The sequence below is a fragment of the Pecten maximus genome, chromosome 14, assembly GCF_902652985.1.
Source record: "Pecten maximus chromosome 14, xPecMax1.1, whole genome shotgun sequence".
In the NCBI taxonomy this organism is placed as follows: domain Eukaryota; kingdom Metazoa; phylum Mollusca; class Bivalvia; order Pectinida; family Pectinidae; genus Pecten; species Pecten maximus.
In genome coordinates, this window is record NC_047028.1 from 31,474,685 (window position 1) to 31,490,970 (window position 16,286).

Sequence of the window (16,286 nt, forward strand, 5' to 3'; positions counted from 1 at the left end):
AATAAACGTTCATTACTTTCACAAACCGGTGTCAAAGTGCTGCTTCAATTTACATCTATAAAGGCAGAATCGACGTATCGCGGTTTCCAATTTGAATCCCAGAGGAGACGCTATGGGTACTTACAGCTCGATTTTAACAGCACCAATAACATTTAATTAAATTGTAATATTTAGCTTCCACAGCGGCATGCAGCCTAGTGAAATTAATTAGTGTAAAAGTGCAATACATGTAGTCTGCTTATTGAAGAGTTCAGCAAAACTGTGATAGGACAAAAAAGAGCAGCCCTTTATTTGGCGTATTATATCAGCCACGGGTTTGAGGAGTTGTTGAAAAACAAGCTTTATTGCGATATGAGACAAATAGACTTACCTGGAACCCTCAAGGTCAATCAATCAACTAAACAATTAACATTAATTAACTGTGCACTAATTGATATTTTGCATCTTGGCTTTTAAGAAAAACAAACAAACCCAATTCAATAACGCTACGAAATGATTGGTTATAATCCAACAATTTGCCGTTAACATCGATCGAAAATATTGACTCCCAAATCCCGCCTGATCGGGCTAATTTATAGAGAACCGCATCAGCTAGCTAGGCGATGCTGTAGACGTACAGCTCAGATCCGATGTGTTGAGCGTGAAATTACGTGGTTTTAAATTAATGTCTCGGCAAGAAGGGTCTGACAATTTTCAGAAATATTAGTTAGGCTTCTAGAACATTTAAAGGGTGTGCAAGAATCCGAGACAAAGCTTGAAGATTTCTGCGTGACGCCATCGAGTTTTATACTCTGTGTCTGAGCTTCGTAAAGAACTGGAATACTTTCCGGAAACCTTAGAGCTTATTTTCTTCGAAGAATTACCAAGTTTTTCTTATTAAAGTTAAACATTTTGATTGGCCGATCGCCTGTATTGAAAACTTGTGGTGGTCGTCGTCGGTTAGGACCTGAAATGATGGCATCAGCTGAATTTTCTCACGTGCTTCCTGGTCAGCACGTGTATGATGGCGTCCTATTCTTCGGTTACAGTCCCCCGGATGTACTGGACGCGATCAAGGACTTTTCTGTTCGGGAAGATGACGTTTTTATTGTGACATATCCTAAGGCAGGTGAGTAAACTTCAATTTGATGACGTCATATACTGTCACCATCTATAATTTTAACGAGATGTTTTTTTTAAAACAAAAGTGTTCTTTCTGTGTTGATCGTCTGGGACGCTGCTGTTTTCTTTTTCTTTAATTATCATAAATTAATAAATGAATGAATAAATAAATAGATAAATAAATCTTGTCGAGGAATTTTGTTATCCACCAGGTTGATATCATTTTATTTAACTTAAAAATGGCAAATCACCCACATATTTCGATGTTTCGAACATTTCGAACGGAAATACTCAATTTTACAATAATTCTTAGCAATGGTGTCATTTCTGATAGGAACAACGTGGATGCAGGAGGTTCTATGGCTGATTATGAACGATGGGGACTTTGAAGGGGCCGGCAAAAAGCCAGTCTACTTCCGGTCACCTTTCTTAGAGTTCAAGGACGATGTCTTGAACGAGGTCGGCCTTGACCTTGCTGAATCCATGCCGTCACCACGTGTGATGAAGACACATCTCCAGCCTTCCATGGTCCCGCGGGCTACCACACAGAAACACTGCAAAGTAAGTTAACTATATTTGATTACATGTATAAGATTTTGATAGTAAAGAGCAGTGAAACTTCAGCTGCGTTGGTAAATTTTTCCATTTTTGCCAAAAAGTTTCTTTATATGACGTACAGACCGTTTGTTGGAATTCTCATTGTACATATCAGGGTGATCCCGTGGTTAATTAATAGAGGTGGGATATATATTTTATCCTGCAACTGTCACACACACAGACCGATCACTACCAGCGGATAAACGTATGCTCTATCCGTCAATACGATTGCTTTTTACGTCAATACGATTCACGTGAATTTGTTCCACATCTTGCGAGACTATTTTCAACTTGACCCTCAACTTTGACAAACGTTTTAAACGATGGCCTTGTTAACCAAACGTTACATAAGATCTGTGTTGGTGATGTCTTATCTCCGACAAAGAGATGACCCATTGAAAACATCATTTGGAAGCTTTAATTTCAATACTCATGTACAAAGATATGCTGTGAAACTTTTTGTTACGTTTCACGACAACATTATTGGATTTCGGCTCCGTTCGGAAGTTCAGCGTCCCATCGTCTGCTGCCTGCAGATCATTGTATAGTCTGACTTACGCTCTTACACTGCAAATTTCCCTTTACATATTATCCTTACACCCCACCTGATATTAGAAAAGAACACACGTTGACATAAAACTGGTCCATTCATCCTCAGAATAGCTTTTCTATTGTGGTAGAAACAGGTCACACTGTTGTATAACAACCACGAGTTTGTGTGACCTGTTTCTACCACAACAGAAAAGCTATTCTAGGGGGTTTCGTTCACAAGAGTTGTTTATTTTTTCCAAAGTTACACAATCCATGTAGGAGCTTTAGTTGTTCCTCATTCTATCTAATGACCGCGAATAAAGCAAAATTAAATCCTCCCCGAATATTGCCAATTAGACAGTAATCACGGTTCTACTTTGGTTCCGTACAGATGATACTGGTATTTCGGAACCCTAAGGATCTGTGCGTGTCCTACTATCATTTTTACAAGTCAAGTTCATCCGTCGGCAACTTTAAAGGCACATGGGCCGAATTTCTGGAGATGTTTAAAGCTGGACATGGTAAGTATTTTACACTAAATATGGTTTGGTTTGTTTGAGGTTAACGATTTTATACGGCGTCCGCGAATGATGCGCTGACTTACAAGTGTTTTCTCTATAAAAATACATTTATTCAGGTTCTTCTTACAAACATCATTTGTAAAAACGTGAAGAACTTCATATATGTAATGTCGGGGATTTCCTGTTAAATGAATGTTCGTCACTGACACATGAAATAAACTCACTTGAAAATAAATATCTTGTAAATTCTAGATAATATATAACTGCATCAAACATGTATATATGACCTCATTTTAGACGTCACTACTGAGTACTTGTCTTCTAAACCAATCTTTAACCCAGAATTATCAGTTCTTACTACATGTAATACCAATCCGGAACTGTCCGCATTTCGTTTACGGAAATATCTATAATTAAGAAAGACAACTCTTGGTAATTGCTCCAAAACTTGAGCCCTCTTGTGACGTCATCGTAAGTAATTAATCGACAATAATTCTCCGTTAACGTCGACCGGTTTATCAATAATCGGAATGTTTCTTTAGACTAAGCAGAGTCCCTCCATTAAAAATAACAACACTGTTTGATCTCTGTGAGAAATCTTATTTCTCGACAGTGTATTTTCATCAATTCCCGCGCGGAGTAGCGTCAGGCTCGCACGTTAAACATCAATTCATCCATTTATTCCACACTCACAGCATTTGTTGATAGCTTGACTTTAGTGTAAGGCCGATCTGACTGCGATTAGTCCCAGAGCCTGACACATTCTAGATTAATCTAATGTCCTAGCCCACGACGATGTCTGCATCAATTCCCATGTGTTCGAGGGAGAATCTGCGGTACAGTAAGCAATCAACAAGTCACTGACAAACCGGTAAAAATGGGTCTGTTCTACAGTAAAACACTCTTTGATCACAGGGACCTGAGGTGATATGTTTCTACAGTAAACCACTCTTTGATCACAGGGACCTGATATGTTATGTTTCTACAGTAAAACACTCTTTGATCACAGGGACCTGAGATGATATGTTTCTACAGTAAAACACTCTTTGATCACAGGGACCTGAGGTGATATGTTTCTACAGTAAAACACTCGCTTATCACAGGGACCTGAGATGATATGTTTCTACAGTAAAACACTCTTTGATCACAGGGACCTGAGGTGATATGTTTCTACAGTAAAACACTCTTTGATCACAGGGACCTGAGATGATGTGTTTCTACAGTAAAACACTCTTTGATCACAGGGACCTGAGATGATGTGTTTCTACAGTAAAACACTCTTTGATCACAGGGACCTGAGATGATGTGTTTCTACAGTAAAACACTCTTTGATCACAGGGACCTGAGATGATGTGTTTCTACAGTAAAACACTCTTTGATCACAGGGACCTGAGATGATGTGTCTCTACAGTAAAACACTCTTTGATCACAGGGACCTGAGATGATGTGTCTCTACAGTAAAACACTCTTTGATCACAGGGACCTGAGATGATGTGTTTCTACAGTAAAACACTCTTTGATCACAGGGACCTGAGATGATATGTTTCTACAGTAAAACACTCTTTGATCACAGGGACCTGAGATGATGTGTCTCTACAGTAAAACACTCACGTATCACAGGGACCTGAGATGATGCGTCTCTACAGTAAAACACTCTTTGATCACAGAGACCTGAGATGATGTGTCTCTACAGTAAAACACTCACGTATCACGGGGACCTCAGATGCTCGGTTTCTATATGTTCGCTGGGGTTATCGCCCCGTTAACAGCCAGGTCCATATTGACTGAGGTGAGGCATCCTTGTAGTATCTGGTGGCTACCTCAGTATTATTGAACAGCTGGACCATGGGGGTGAGAGCAATGTTTCTCTTACCCTGGGCAGGGATATCCGCAGTTTTACCGGGGTGAGATTTTCTGATCTCACCTTAGGGAAAAGACAAGCTACACGTGCTCTTTTCACGTTCTGAACAATTGTATTTCGTCACGTCAACAATACCATGACGTCACGGCAACAGTGCAATGACGTCACGGCGACAATTCAATCACGTCACGTCAACATTTCCTTGCATTGATGTAACGGCAATATTAGATGCATAAGAGGGTAAACAGGGTAAGAGAAAAATAATCATTCACCCCAAGGAAGTGAGACAGGGGAATCTCAACCCTCGAGGTCAGATAATTAAGCTGCCAAACACTCGACAAGCCTCGTGTTTGGCAACTTAAGAATCTTCCCCTCGGGTTGAGATTCCCCTGTCTCACCCCCACGGGGGTGAAAGATTCTATTAAACCACGTCCTTCGTCCACTTGGGATATTTGTATTTTTCTCCCGTCTAACGTCAGATAATCAGGGCCATCTCATATCATGCTGCGTTGCAGTCTATAAAACAATCAAAATTATGTTTCGTCTTAACGATCAGTGTTGTAACACATACCGAGACATTACAATCTCAACATCTCCGCAATTTCCGTGATGGCTGGCATTGGCGGAATTGGCCGAGATGATTGGTTAAGAAGTTTTTTTTATCATAACAGTTGACCATGGTTCCTGGTTTGACTTCACACGACTGTGGTGGGAGCAACGAGACAACCCGAACCTCAAACTTGTCTTCTACGAGGATATGAAAAAGGTGAGGAATGATTCGCCGTCAATCATTAAAGTTGTATTAATTGGGATCCAAAGATAGCTATGAAATCTCCGTAAGGGGCGACTAAACTGTGGACCTTGTGTTTCTCTCTGTTTAGGTGATATGACCCGACGGGTCGGGATGACCTATAGCCATCGTGGTTTGTCTGTCGTCGTCCGCCGTGTTCCGACGTAAACTAGTTCCACTAGTGGTACTTAGTACAAACTTGGCCTGATATGATCCTGATATGATGGTCCGGACCAAGTGTTGTTATTTTTCGAGTCGGTCTGAAATCCAAGATGGTCGCTATAGCCGCCATCTTTAAAAAAAAACATGTTTAAACGTGTTCTCTAGTTTCATCAGTGAGAGTCTGCTCTTACTTTCCTGAATTGATCTTGATATTATCTTGACCAAGTGTGGTTAATTTTCGGTCGGTCCGAAATCCAAGATGGCTGCAATGGGCGCCATTTTGTCCTCAGGTCGCGATATACCAAAGACATCGGAATGTCACTTGCTGCTTTCCGTTAACTCTCAGCAATGTACGGGATGTAGAAGGAAACATGAGCGGCCCATTTCGGTGTTAGTATAATGGACCCGGAGAGGTGTCATGTCAATGATTGACATTTCAATGACATGACACTTTAAGTTCACACCATATTCAGCTACATTCTCTTGTTTAGCGGTCAATATTGTATTGATGGAAATGTTAACATTTGTTTTTCTAAAAGAAGAAACAAATTTCAATCGATATACACCCTTAATAATCTAACAATTTATCTTTTTATTGTTTTTATTTAAAAAAAAAAATGCATTTCGAATTTTACAGTCTCTTAGTTCATGGAATAGTATGTACGGGGGAAGCTATAAATTTGGTACGGAGTTCTGGTTTACAATAAACGTCCCGGTATGTAATCGATATTGTCTGAGAGTTTCATTCCATGAATAGTTTTATGCAGAACAGGAAAAGTATTATTTAAAAGCATGGCGACTCGTGTATCGATACCGTCACTGTGTTCCATTGTTGTCTGTATCCACAATCTAGTCTACATCATTTGACTTTCAATTCTATTTGCTTTTCAAATTTTGACGGCAAAATTATTGGATAAGATTGTCTGTCCGTCTCATTCTCCCCCTAAAATCACATTTATCATCAATTTTGGGCCGTACAGTTTTAATCTTGGTAGACTTTAAATCTTAATTTAATCTTAGTCGTGATTTCAGCTTTTTACCAAGCTTTGTTTTGAAAAATCATAGGCCTGATGACACAGGTTTTAGCTTTGTAGTTAATGTTCCCTACGTGGGGCAGTTGCCAGGTACTGACCGTAGGCCGGTGGTTTTTTCTCCGGGTACTCCGGCTTTCCTCCGCCTCAAAAACCTGGCACGTCCTTAAATGACCCTGGCTGTTAATAGGACGTAAAACAAACACAAACCAAAAGTTAATGTTCACTATATGCGTTCAAGAGAAATTATTATAACAACTATTTTCCAGGATCTACCAGAAACTATTAAGGGGTTGTGCGAGTTCCTGGACAGGCCATTAGACGATTCCACGATACAGAAGATCGCCAAACACTGCCAGTTCAGCAGTATGAAGGAGAACCCAATGACGAATCATCTTGATGTATATTCTATAGACAGTAGAATATCTCCCCTCCTCAGGAAGGGTTAGTATTTAGTGTGTAACCCTATAGACAGATCTCCCCTCCTCAGGAAGGGTTAGTATTTAGTGTGTAACCCTATAGACAGATCTCCTCTCCTCAGGAAGGGTTAGTATTTAGTGTGTAACCCTATAGACAGTAGAATATAACCCCTCCTCAGGAAGGGTTAGTATTTAGTATGTAACCCTATAGACAGATCTCCTCTCCTCAGGAAGGGTTAGTATTTAGTGTGTAACCCTATGTGTAACCCTATAGACAGTAGAATATCGCCCCTCCTCAGGAAGGGTTAGTATTTAGTGTGTAACCCTATAGACAGTAGAATATCGCCCCTCCTCAGGAAGGGTTAGTATTTAGTGTGTAACCCTATAGACAGTAGTATATCACCCCTCCTCAGGAAGGGTTAGTATTTAGTGTGTAACCCTATAGACAGTAGAATATCTCCCCTCCTCAGGAAGGGTTAGTATTTAGTATGTTACCCTATAGACAGATCTCCCCTCCTCAGGAAGGGTTAGTATTTAGTGTGTAACCCTATAGACAGATCTCCTCTCCTCAGGAAGGGTTAGTATTTAGTGTGTAACCCTATAGACAGTAGAATATCGCCCCTCCTCAGGAAGGGTTAGTATTTAGTGTGTAACCCTATAGACAGTAGAATATCTCCCCTCCTCAGGAAGGGTTAGTATTTAGTATGTTACCCTATAGACAGATCTCCTCTCCTCAGGAAGGGTTAGTATTTAGTGTGTAACCCTATAGACAGTAGAATATCTCCCCTCCTCAGGAAGGGTTAGTATTTAGTGTGTAACCCTATAGACAGTAGAATATCTCCCCTCCTCAGGAAGGGTTAGTATTTAGTGTGTTACCCTATAGACAGTAGAATATCTCCTCTCCTCAGGAAGGGTTAGTATTTAGTGTGTAACCCTATAGACAGTAGAATATCTCCATTCCTCAGGAAGGGTTAGTATTTAGTGTGTTACCCTATAGACAGTAGAATATCTCCCCTCCTCAGGAAGGGTTAGTATTTAGTGTGTAACCCTATAGACAGTAGAATATCTCCCCTCCTCAGGAAGGGTTAGTATTTAGTATGTTACCCTATAGACAGTAGAATATCTCCATTCCTCAGGAAGGGTTAGTATTTAGTGTGTAACCCTATAGACAGATCTCCCCTCCTCAGGAAGGGTTAGTATTTAGTATGTTACCCTATAGACAGATCTCCCCTCCTCAGGAAGGGTTAGTATTTAGTGTGTTACCCTACAGACAGATCGCCCCTCCTCAGGAAGGGTTAGTATTTAGTGTGTTACCCTACAGACAGTACAATATCACCCCTCCTCAGGAAGGGTTAGTATTTAGTGTGTTACCCTATAGACAGATCTCCCCTCCTCAGGAAGGGTTAGTATTTAGTGTGTAACCCTACAGACAGTACAATATCACCCCTCCTCAGGAAGGGTTAGTATTTAGTGTGTTACCCTACAGACAGATCGCCCCTCCTCAGGAAGGGTTAGTATTTAGTGTGTTACCCTACAGACAGTACAATATCACTCCTCCTCAGGAAGGGTTAGTATTTAGTGTGTTACCCTATAGACAGATCTCCCCTCCTCAGGAAGGGTTAGTATTTAGTGTGTAACCCTATAGACAGTAGAATATCTCCCCTCCTCAGGAAGGGTTAGTATTTAGTGTGTTACCCTATAGACAGTAGAATATCGCCCCTCCTCAGGAAGGGTTAGTATTTAGTGTGTAACCCTATAGACAGTAGAATATCTCCCCTCCTCAGGAAGGGTTAGTATTTAGTGTGTAACCCTATAGACAGATCGCCCCTCCTCAGGAAGGGTTAGTATTTAGTGTGTTACCCTATAGACAGATCTCCCCTCCTCAGGAAGGGTTAGTATTTAGTGTGTAACCCTATAGACAGTAGAATATCGCCCCTCCTCAGGAAGAGTTAGTATTTAGTGTGTAACCCTATAGACAGATCTCCTCTCCTCAGGAAGGGTTAGTATTTAGTGTGTAACCCTATAGACAGTAGAATGTCACCCCTCCTCAGGAAGGGTTAGTATTTAGTGTGTTACCCTATAGACAGATCTCCCCTCCTCAGGAAGGGTTAGTATTTAGTGTGTAACCCTATAGACAGATCTCCTCTCCTCAGGAAGGGTTAGTATTCAGTGTGTAACCCTATAGACAGTAGCAGGTCACCCCTCATCAGGAAGGGTTAGTATTTAGTATGTTACCCTATAGACAGTAGAATATCGCCCCTCTTCAGGAAGGGTTATTATTTAGTGTGTAACCCTATAGATAGTAGAATATAACCCCTCCTCAGGGAGGGTTAGTATTTAGTGTGTAACCCTATGGACAGTAGAATGTCACCCCTCCTCAGGAAGGGTTAGTATTTAGTATGTAACCCTATAGACAGATCTCCTCTCCTCAGGAAGGGTTAGTATTTAGTGTGTAACCTTATAGACAGATCTCCTCTCCACAGGAAGGGTTAGTATTTAGTGTGTAACCCTATAGACAGTAGAATGTCACCCCTCCTCAGGAAGGGTTAGTATTTAGTATGTAACCCTATAGACAGATCTCCCCTCCTCAGGAAGGGTTAGTATTTAGTATGTTACCCTATAGACAGTAGAATATCTACTCTCCTCAGGAAGGGTTAGTATTTAGTGTGTAACCCTATAGACAGATCACCCCTCCTCAGGAAGGGTTAGTATTGAGTATGTTACCCTATAGACAGTAGAATATCTCCTCTCCTCAGGAAGGGTTAGTATTTAGTATGTTACCCTATAGACAGTAGAATATCTACTCTCCTCAGGAAGGGCTAGTATTTAGTGTGTAACCCTATAGACAGATTTCCCCTCCTCAGGAAGGGTTAGTATTTAGTATGTTACCCTATAGACAGTAGAATATCGCCTCTCCTCAGGAAGGGTTAGTATTTAGTATGTTACCCTATAGACAGTAGAATATCTCCTCTCCTCAGGAAGGGCTAGTATTTAGTGTGTAACCCTATAGACAGTAGAATATCACCCCTCCTCAGGAAGGGTTAGTATTTAGTGTGTAACCCTATAGACAGATCGCCCCTCCTCAGGAAGGGTTAGTATTTAGTGTGTAACCCTATAGACAGTAGAATATCACCCCTCCTCAGGAAGGGTTAGTATTTAGTGTGTTACCCTATAGACAGTAGAATATCACCCCTCCTCAGGAAGGGTTAGTCTTCAGTGTGTAACCCTATAGACAGTAGGATATCTCCCCTCCTCAGGAAGGGTTAGTATTTAGTGTGTAACCCTATAGACAGATCTCCTCTCCTCAGGAAGGGTTAGTATTTAGTGTGTAACCCTATAGACAGTAGAATATAACCCCTCCTCAGGAAGGGTTAGTATTTAGTGTGTAACCCTATAGACAGATCGCCCCTCCTCAGGAAGGGTTAGTATTTAGTGTGTAACCCTATAGACAGATCTCCCCTCCTCAGGAAGGGTTAGTATTTAGTGTGTAACCCTATAGACAGTAGAAGGTCACCCCTCCTCAGGAAGGGTTAGTATTTAGTGTGTAACCCTATAGACAGATCTCCTCTCCTCAGGAAAGGTTAGTATTAAGTGTGTAACCCTATAGACATATCTCCCCTCCTCAGGAAGGGTTAGTATTTAGTGTGTAACCCTATAGACAGATCTCCTCTCCTCAGGAAGGGTTAGGATTTAGTATGTAACCCTATAGACAGTAGAATATTGCCCCTCCTCAGGAAGGGTTAGTATTTAGTGTGTAACCCTATAGACAGATCTCCTCTCCTCAGGAAGGGTTAGTATTTAGTGTGTAACCCTATAGACAGATCTCCCCTCCTCAGGAAGGGTTAGGATTTAGTGTGTAACCCTATAGACAGTAGAATATCACCCCTCCTCAGGAAGGGTTAGTATTTAGTGTGTAACCCTATAGACAGTAGAATATCTCCCCTCCTCAGGAAGGGTTAGTATTTAGTGTGTAACCCTATAGACAGTAGAATACCGCCCCTCCTCAGGAAGGATTAGTATTTAGTGTGTAACCCTATAGACAGTAGGATATCTCCCCTCCTCAGGAAGGGTTAGTATTTAGTGTGTAACCCTATAGACAGATCTCCTCTCCTCAGGAAGGGTTAGTATTTAGTGTGTAACCCTATAGACAGTAGAATATCACCTCTCCTCGGGAAGGTTTAGTACTTAGTGTGTATCCCAATAAACAGAAAGGGTTAGTATTTTTACCATGTAGCCAAAAAAAACACCCAAAAAACCCCCGAACCCCCCCCCCCCCCCCCCAAAAAAAACCAAACAACAACAACCCCCAAAAAAACAAAAAGAAAAAACCCCAAAAAACTGTGTACACTATATTGTAAAAATAATGACATCAGAAAAAACCCAGCCCCGTATACACTATAATTAACAATTCAACGCTTTTTAGATTGTATTCATAGTTAATATAAATGCAGATTGCATTGATATTGACATTAAATACAATCTAACAAGAGTTTAATTGTTAAATGTAACATTTACATATGTTAAACTCTACCTTTCTTAAATAAATATGTTCTTGATTTTCATCCATTTCCTTGTATGTTCATTTGAAAAAATAGCATTTTAAAATCAACTTCCATTCTGTGATTAAAATGCAACCAATCTGACACACAGTACGAAGTCTTGGCGTGAAGAGTATCAACATACATGTAGCGCCAAAATGACGTCATAGTAACGTCATTGTTTTCAATCATTATCCTCACTGCGTTTGATTGCCCACCATTCATCTTTCCGTCAAATCGACTATAACAATATTAAAAATGTTTATTTAAGAAATAATTAACGATGATTCGTGTATTATTGCAGGATATACAACGAGGACGAGGATATTTTGCAATTGAATTATTAACGAAGACCGCAGGCCTGAGTTATTAATTAAAATTGTAAAATATCCGAGTTCGAGTTGTATAACCTGCAACAATACACGAGTCAAAGTTGATTATTTCTATTCTACCATGTACTGTTTAGTTCTGAGATCGACCTCTTTCTAATAGAAAAACAGTAAAGAAACCCCGAGAAAACCTTGTAATTTATTTCTTGAGTATTGCATAATTTGTTGATGAAATATACAGGCAATACAGTACTACGATCAAGATAATCTATTATATGGCAATGATTTTGAAAATTTAAAAAAAAAAGGATAAAAAAAAAAAAAAAAAAAGGGGGAGGGGGCCTTGGTAGGATTCGAACTCGCGTCGTCATGAAAATTTATTGAAAGACTTACCCATTAGCCCACTCGGCTATAGTCACCTTTTGATAAACGGGTGAATATTAGATATATAAAATTGTTACAGCCGTGACTCCCGACCGTGTATTATTGGCACGAGTGTGGGTTATTGGAAAATAATACATGGTTTTAAACCAATCAAAACTGGCGTTGCATAGCAAACATGGTAGAATACTATATTACAGTTGGAAGAGTTGGTAGAAATATAGTGACTTGATACGCTTAAAAGTAGATAAAACTACGTCATACAACTTGTCTGCCATTCCTAGAATTTTCAGTACATGTGTATATTAGTTTTCATCCTTAATTTGTAATTGTTCTTTTTTTATTTTTGAAAGTTGACTATAAAATTTCACCGTGCAAATATTATGAAATACCAGAGTTCAAAAATGACTTCTGATTGACATGATCAGGATAGTTTAGTGTTGTTCAATTAATTATAAAACATTTTTGCGTGCAACGGTGACTGATTTGACTTCTATAATTCAGCCTCACATACATGTAATACTACTAACGCAACATCACAACAAGGGAAGTAACTCGTGCTGCCCTATTACAAAACCCCCAGACAAGCCACACCATGACTGTTTAAAGCATCCTGTATATTTATTTTTTCCTAACTACGAAAACAACGTTAAAACAAAGATAAAATTTATACGTAGTATTACAAGTGTTCCTTCATCTGGTTCTTACCAGTTGTACCTATTAAATTTTGAAAACGAGTTCACGATTAAAATGTCATTCAAAAACGTATAATAGATGAATCTGTAAAGCTTTATAACGGATGTACTTACTGTTGGGTCCATATTTGAATAAACATGTGTATGGATATGATATGAAAATACATTTTTGGTAACTATTTCAGGAGAGGTCGGAGATTGGATGAATTATTTCACAGTCGCTCAGGACAAGGAGTTCGACTCTTTCTACGATGAAAAACTGGGAGCATTAGGGATACCTTTTACATACCAACTGTGAACGGACAATGATGTGATATATAGGGCAAACCCGGTATATCATAGTACAGGAACAGTGTACAACACAGGTACTGGGGCCTCAGAATGTTGACATTTTATGTAACCTTAAAGATGCTACTCCTCCGACAAACAGAATTCTAATGACCCACTGAAAACCGATCTGATTAAAGTATGACCTACTGAGATCCAATCTGATTAAAATATGACTGAGATCCAATCTGATTAAGTTATGACCTACTGAGAACCAATCTGATTAAGATATGACCCACTGAGATCCCATCTGATTAAGATATGACTAACTGAGATCCAATTTGATTAAGATATGACTAACTGAGATCCAATCTGATTAAGATATGACTAAGTGAGATCCAATCTGATTAAGATATGACCCACTGCGATCCAATCTGATTAAGATATGACCCACTGAGATCAAATCTGATTAAGATATGACTAACTATGATCCAATCTGATTAAGATATGACTAACTGAGATCCAATCTGATTAAGATATGACTAACTGAGATCCAATCTGATTAAGATATGACTAACTGAGATCCAATCTGATTAAGATATGACCCACTGAGATCCAATCTGATTAAGATATGACTAACTGAGATCCAATCTGATTAAAATATGACCCACTGAGATCCAATCTGATTAAGATATGACCCACTGAGATCCAGTCTGATTAAGATATGACTAACTGAGATCCAATCTGATTAAGATATGACCTACTGAGATCCAATCTGATTAAGATATGACCCACTGAGATCCAATCTGATTAAGATATGACCCACTGAGATCCAATCTGATTAAGATATGACTAACTGAGATCAAATCTGATTAAGATATGACTAACTGAGATCCAATCTGATTAAGATATGACTAACTGAGATCCAATCTGATTAAGATATGACTAACTGAGATCCAATCTGATTAAGATATGACTAACTGAGATCCAATCTGATTAAGATATGACCCACTGAGATCCAATCTGATTAAGATATGACTAACTGAGATCCAATCTGATTAAAATATGACCCACTGAGATCCAATCTGATTAAGATATGACCCACTGAGATCCAATCTGATTAAGATATGACTAACTGAGATCCAATCTGATTAAGATATGACCTACTGAGATCCAATCTGATTAAGATATGACCCACTGAGATCCAATCTGATTAAGATATGACCCACTGAGATCCAATCTGATTAAGATATGACTAACTGAGATCCAATTTGATTAAGATATGACCTACTGAGATCCAATCTGATTAAGATATGACCTACTGAGATCCAATCTGATTAAGATATGACTAACTGAGATCCAATCTGATTAAGATATGACCCACTGAGATCCAATCTGATTAAGATATGACCCACTGAGATCCAATCAGATTAAGATATGACCCACTGAGATCCAATTTGATTAAGATATGACTAACTGAGATCCAATCTGATTAAGATATGACCTACTGAGATCCAATCTGATTAAGATATGACTAACTGAGATCCAATCTGATTCAGTTATGACTAACTGAGATCCAATCTGATTAAGATATGACCCACTGAGATCCAATCTGATTAAGATATGAACCACTGAGATCCAATCTGATTAAGATATGACCCACTGAGATCCAATCTGATTAAGATATGACCCACTGAGATCCAATCTGATTAAGATATGACTAACTGAGATCCAATCTGTTTAAGATATGACCCACTGAGATCCAATCTGATTAAGATATGACCCACTGAGATCCATTTTGATTAAGATATGACCCACTGAGATCCAATCTGATTAAGATATGACTAACTGAGATCCAATCTGATTAAGATATGACCTACTGAGATCAAATCTGATTAAGATATGACCTACTGAGATCCAATCTGATTAAGATATGACTAACTGAGATCCAATCTGATTAAGATATGACCCACTGAGATCCAATCTGATTAAGATATGACCCACTGAGATCCAATCTGATTAAGATATGACTAACTGAGATCCAATCTGATTAAGATATGACTAACTGCGATCCAATCTGATTAAGATATGATCCACTGAGATCCAATCAGATTAAGATATACCTACTGAGATCCAATCTGATTAAGATATGACCTACTGAAAACCTGTCTGATTAAGATATGACTCACTGAGATCCAATCTGATTAAGATATGACCTACTGAAAACCTGTCTGATTAAGATATGACCCACTGAGATCCAATCTGATTAAGATATGACCCACTGAGATCCAATCTGATTAAGATATGACCTACTGAAAACCTGTCTGATTAAGATATAACCCACTGAGATCCAATCTGATTAAGATATGACTAACTGAGATCCAATCTGATTAAGATATGACCTACTGAGATCCAATCTGATTAAGATATGACCCACTGAGATCCAATCTGATTAAGATATGACCCACTGAGATCCAATCTGATTAAGATATGACTAACTGAGATCCAATTTGATTAAGATATGACATACTGAGATTCAATCTGATTAAGATATGACCTACTGAGATCCAATCTGATTAAGATATGACTAACTGAGATCCAATCTGATTAAGATATGACCCACTGAGATCCAATCTGATTAAGATATGACCCACTGAGATCCAATCAGATTAAGATATGACCCACTGAGATCCAATTTGATTAAGATATGACTAACTGAGATCCAATCTGATTAAGATATGACTAACTGCGATCCAATCTGATTAAGATATGATCCACTGAGATCCAATCAGATTAAGATATACCTACTGAGATCCAATCTGATTAAGATATGACCTACTGAAAACCTGTCTGATTAAGATATGACTCACTGAGATCCAATCTGATTAAGATATGACCTACTGAAAACCTGTCTGATTAAGATATGACCCACTGAGATCCAATCTGATTAAGATATGACCCACTGAGATCCAATCTGATTAAGATATGACCTACTGAAAACCTGTCTGATTAAGATATAACCCACTGAGATCCAATCTGATTAAGATATGACTAACTGAGATC

General features: G+C 39.0%; 1 protein-coding gene across 1 annotated transcript; it reads left to right on the forward strand.

Moving 5' to 3' along the window:
- The first annotated feature begins 877 nt into the window (after positions 1–877).
- Positions 878–13,672, forward strand: LOC117342789 (sulfotransferase 1C4-like). Its single transcript, XM_033905049.1, has 6 exons — positions 878–1,108; positions 1,436–1,662; positions 2,621–2,750; positions 5,283–5,377; positions 6,864–7,038; positions 13,142–13,672. Exons 1-6 carry the CDS (start codon positions 952–954, stop codon positions 13,252–13,254), a joined length of 897 nt encoding a protein of 298 aa, XP_033760940.1. The 5' UTR covers positions 878–951; the 3' UTR covers positions 13,255–13,672.
- The last annotated feature ends 2,614 nt before the right edge of the window (positions 13,673–16,286 follow it).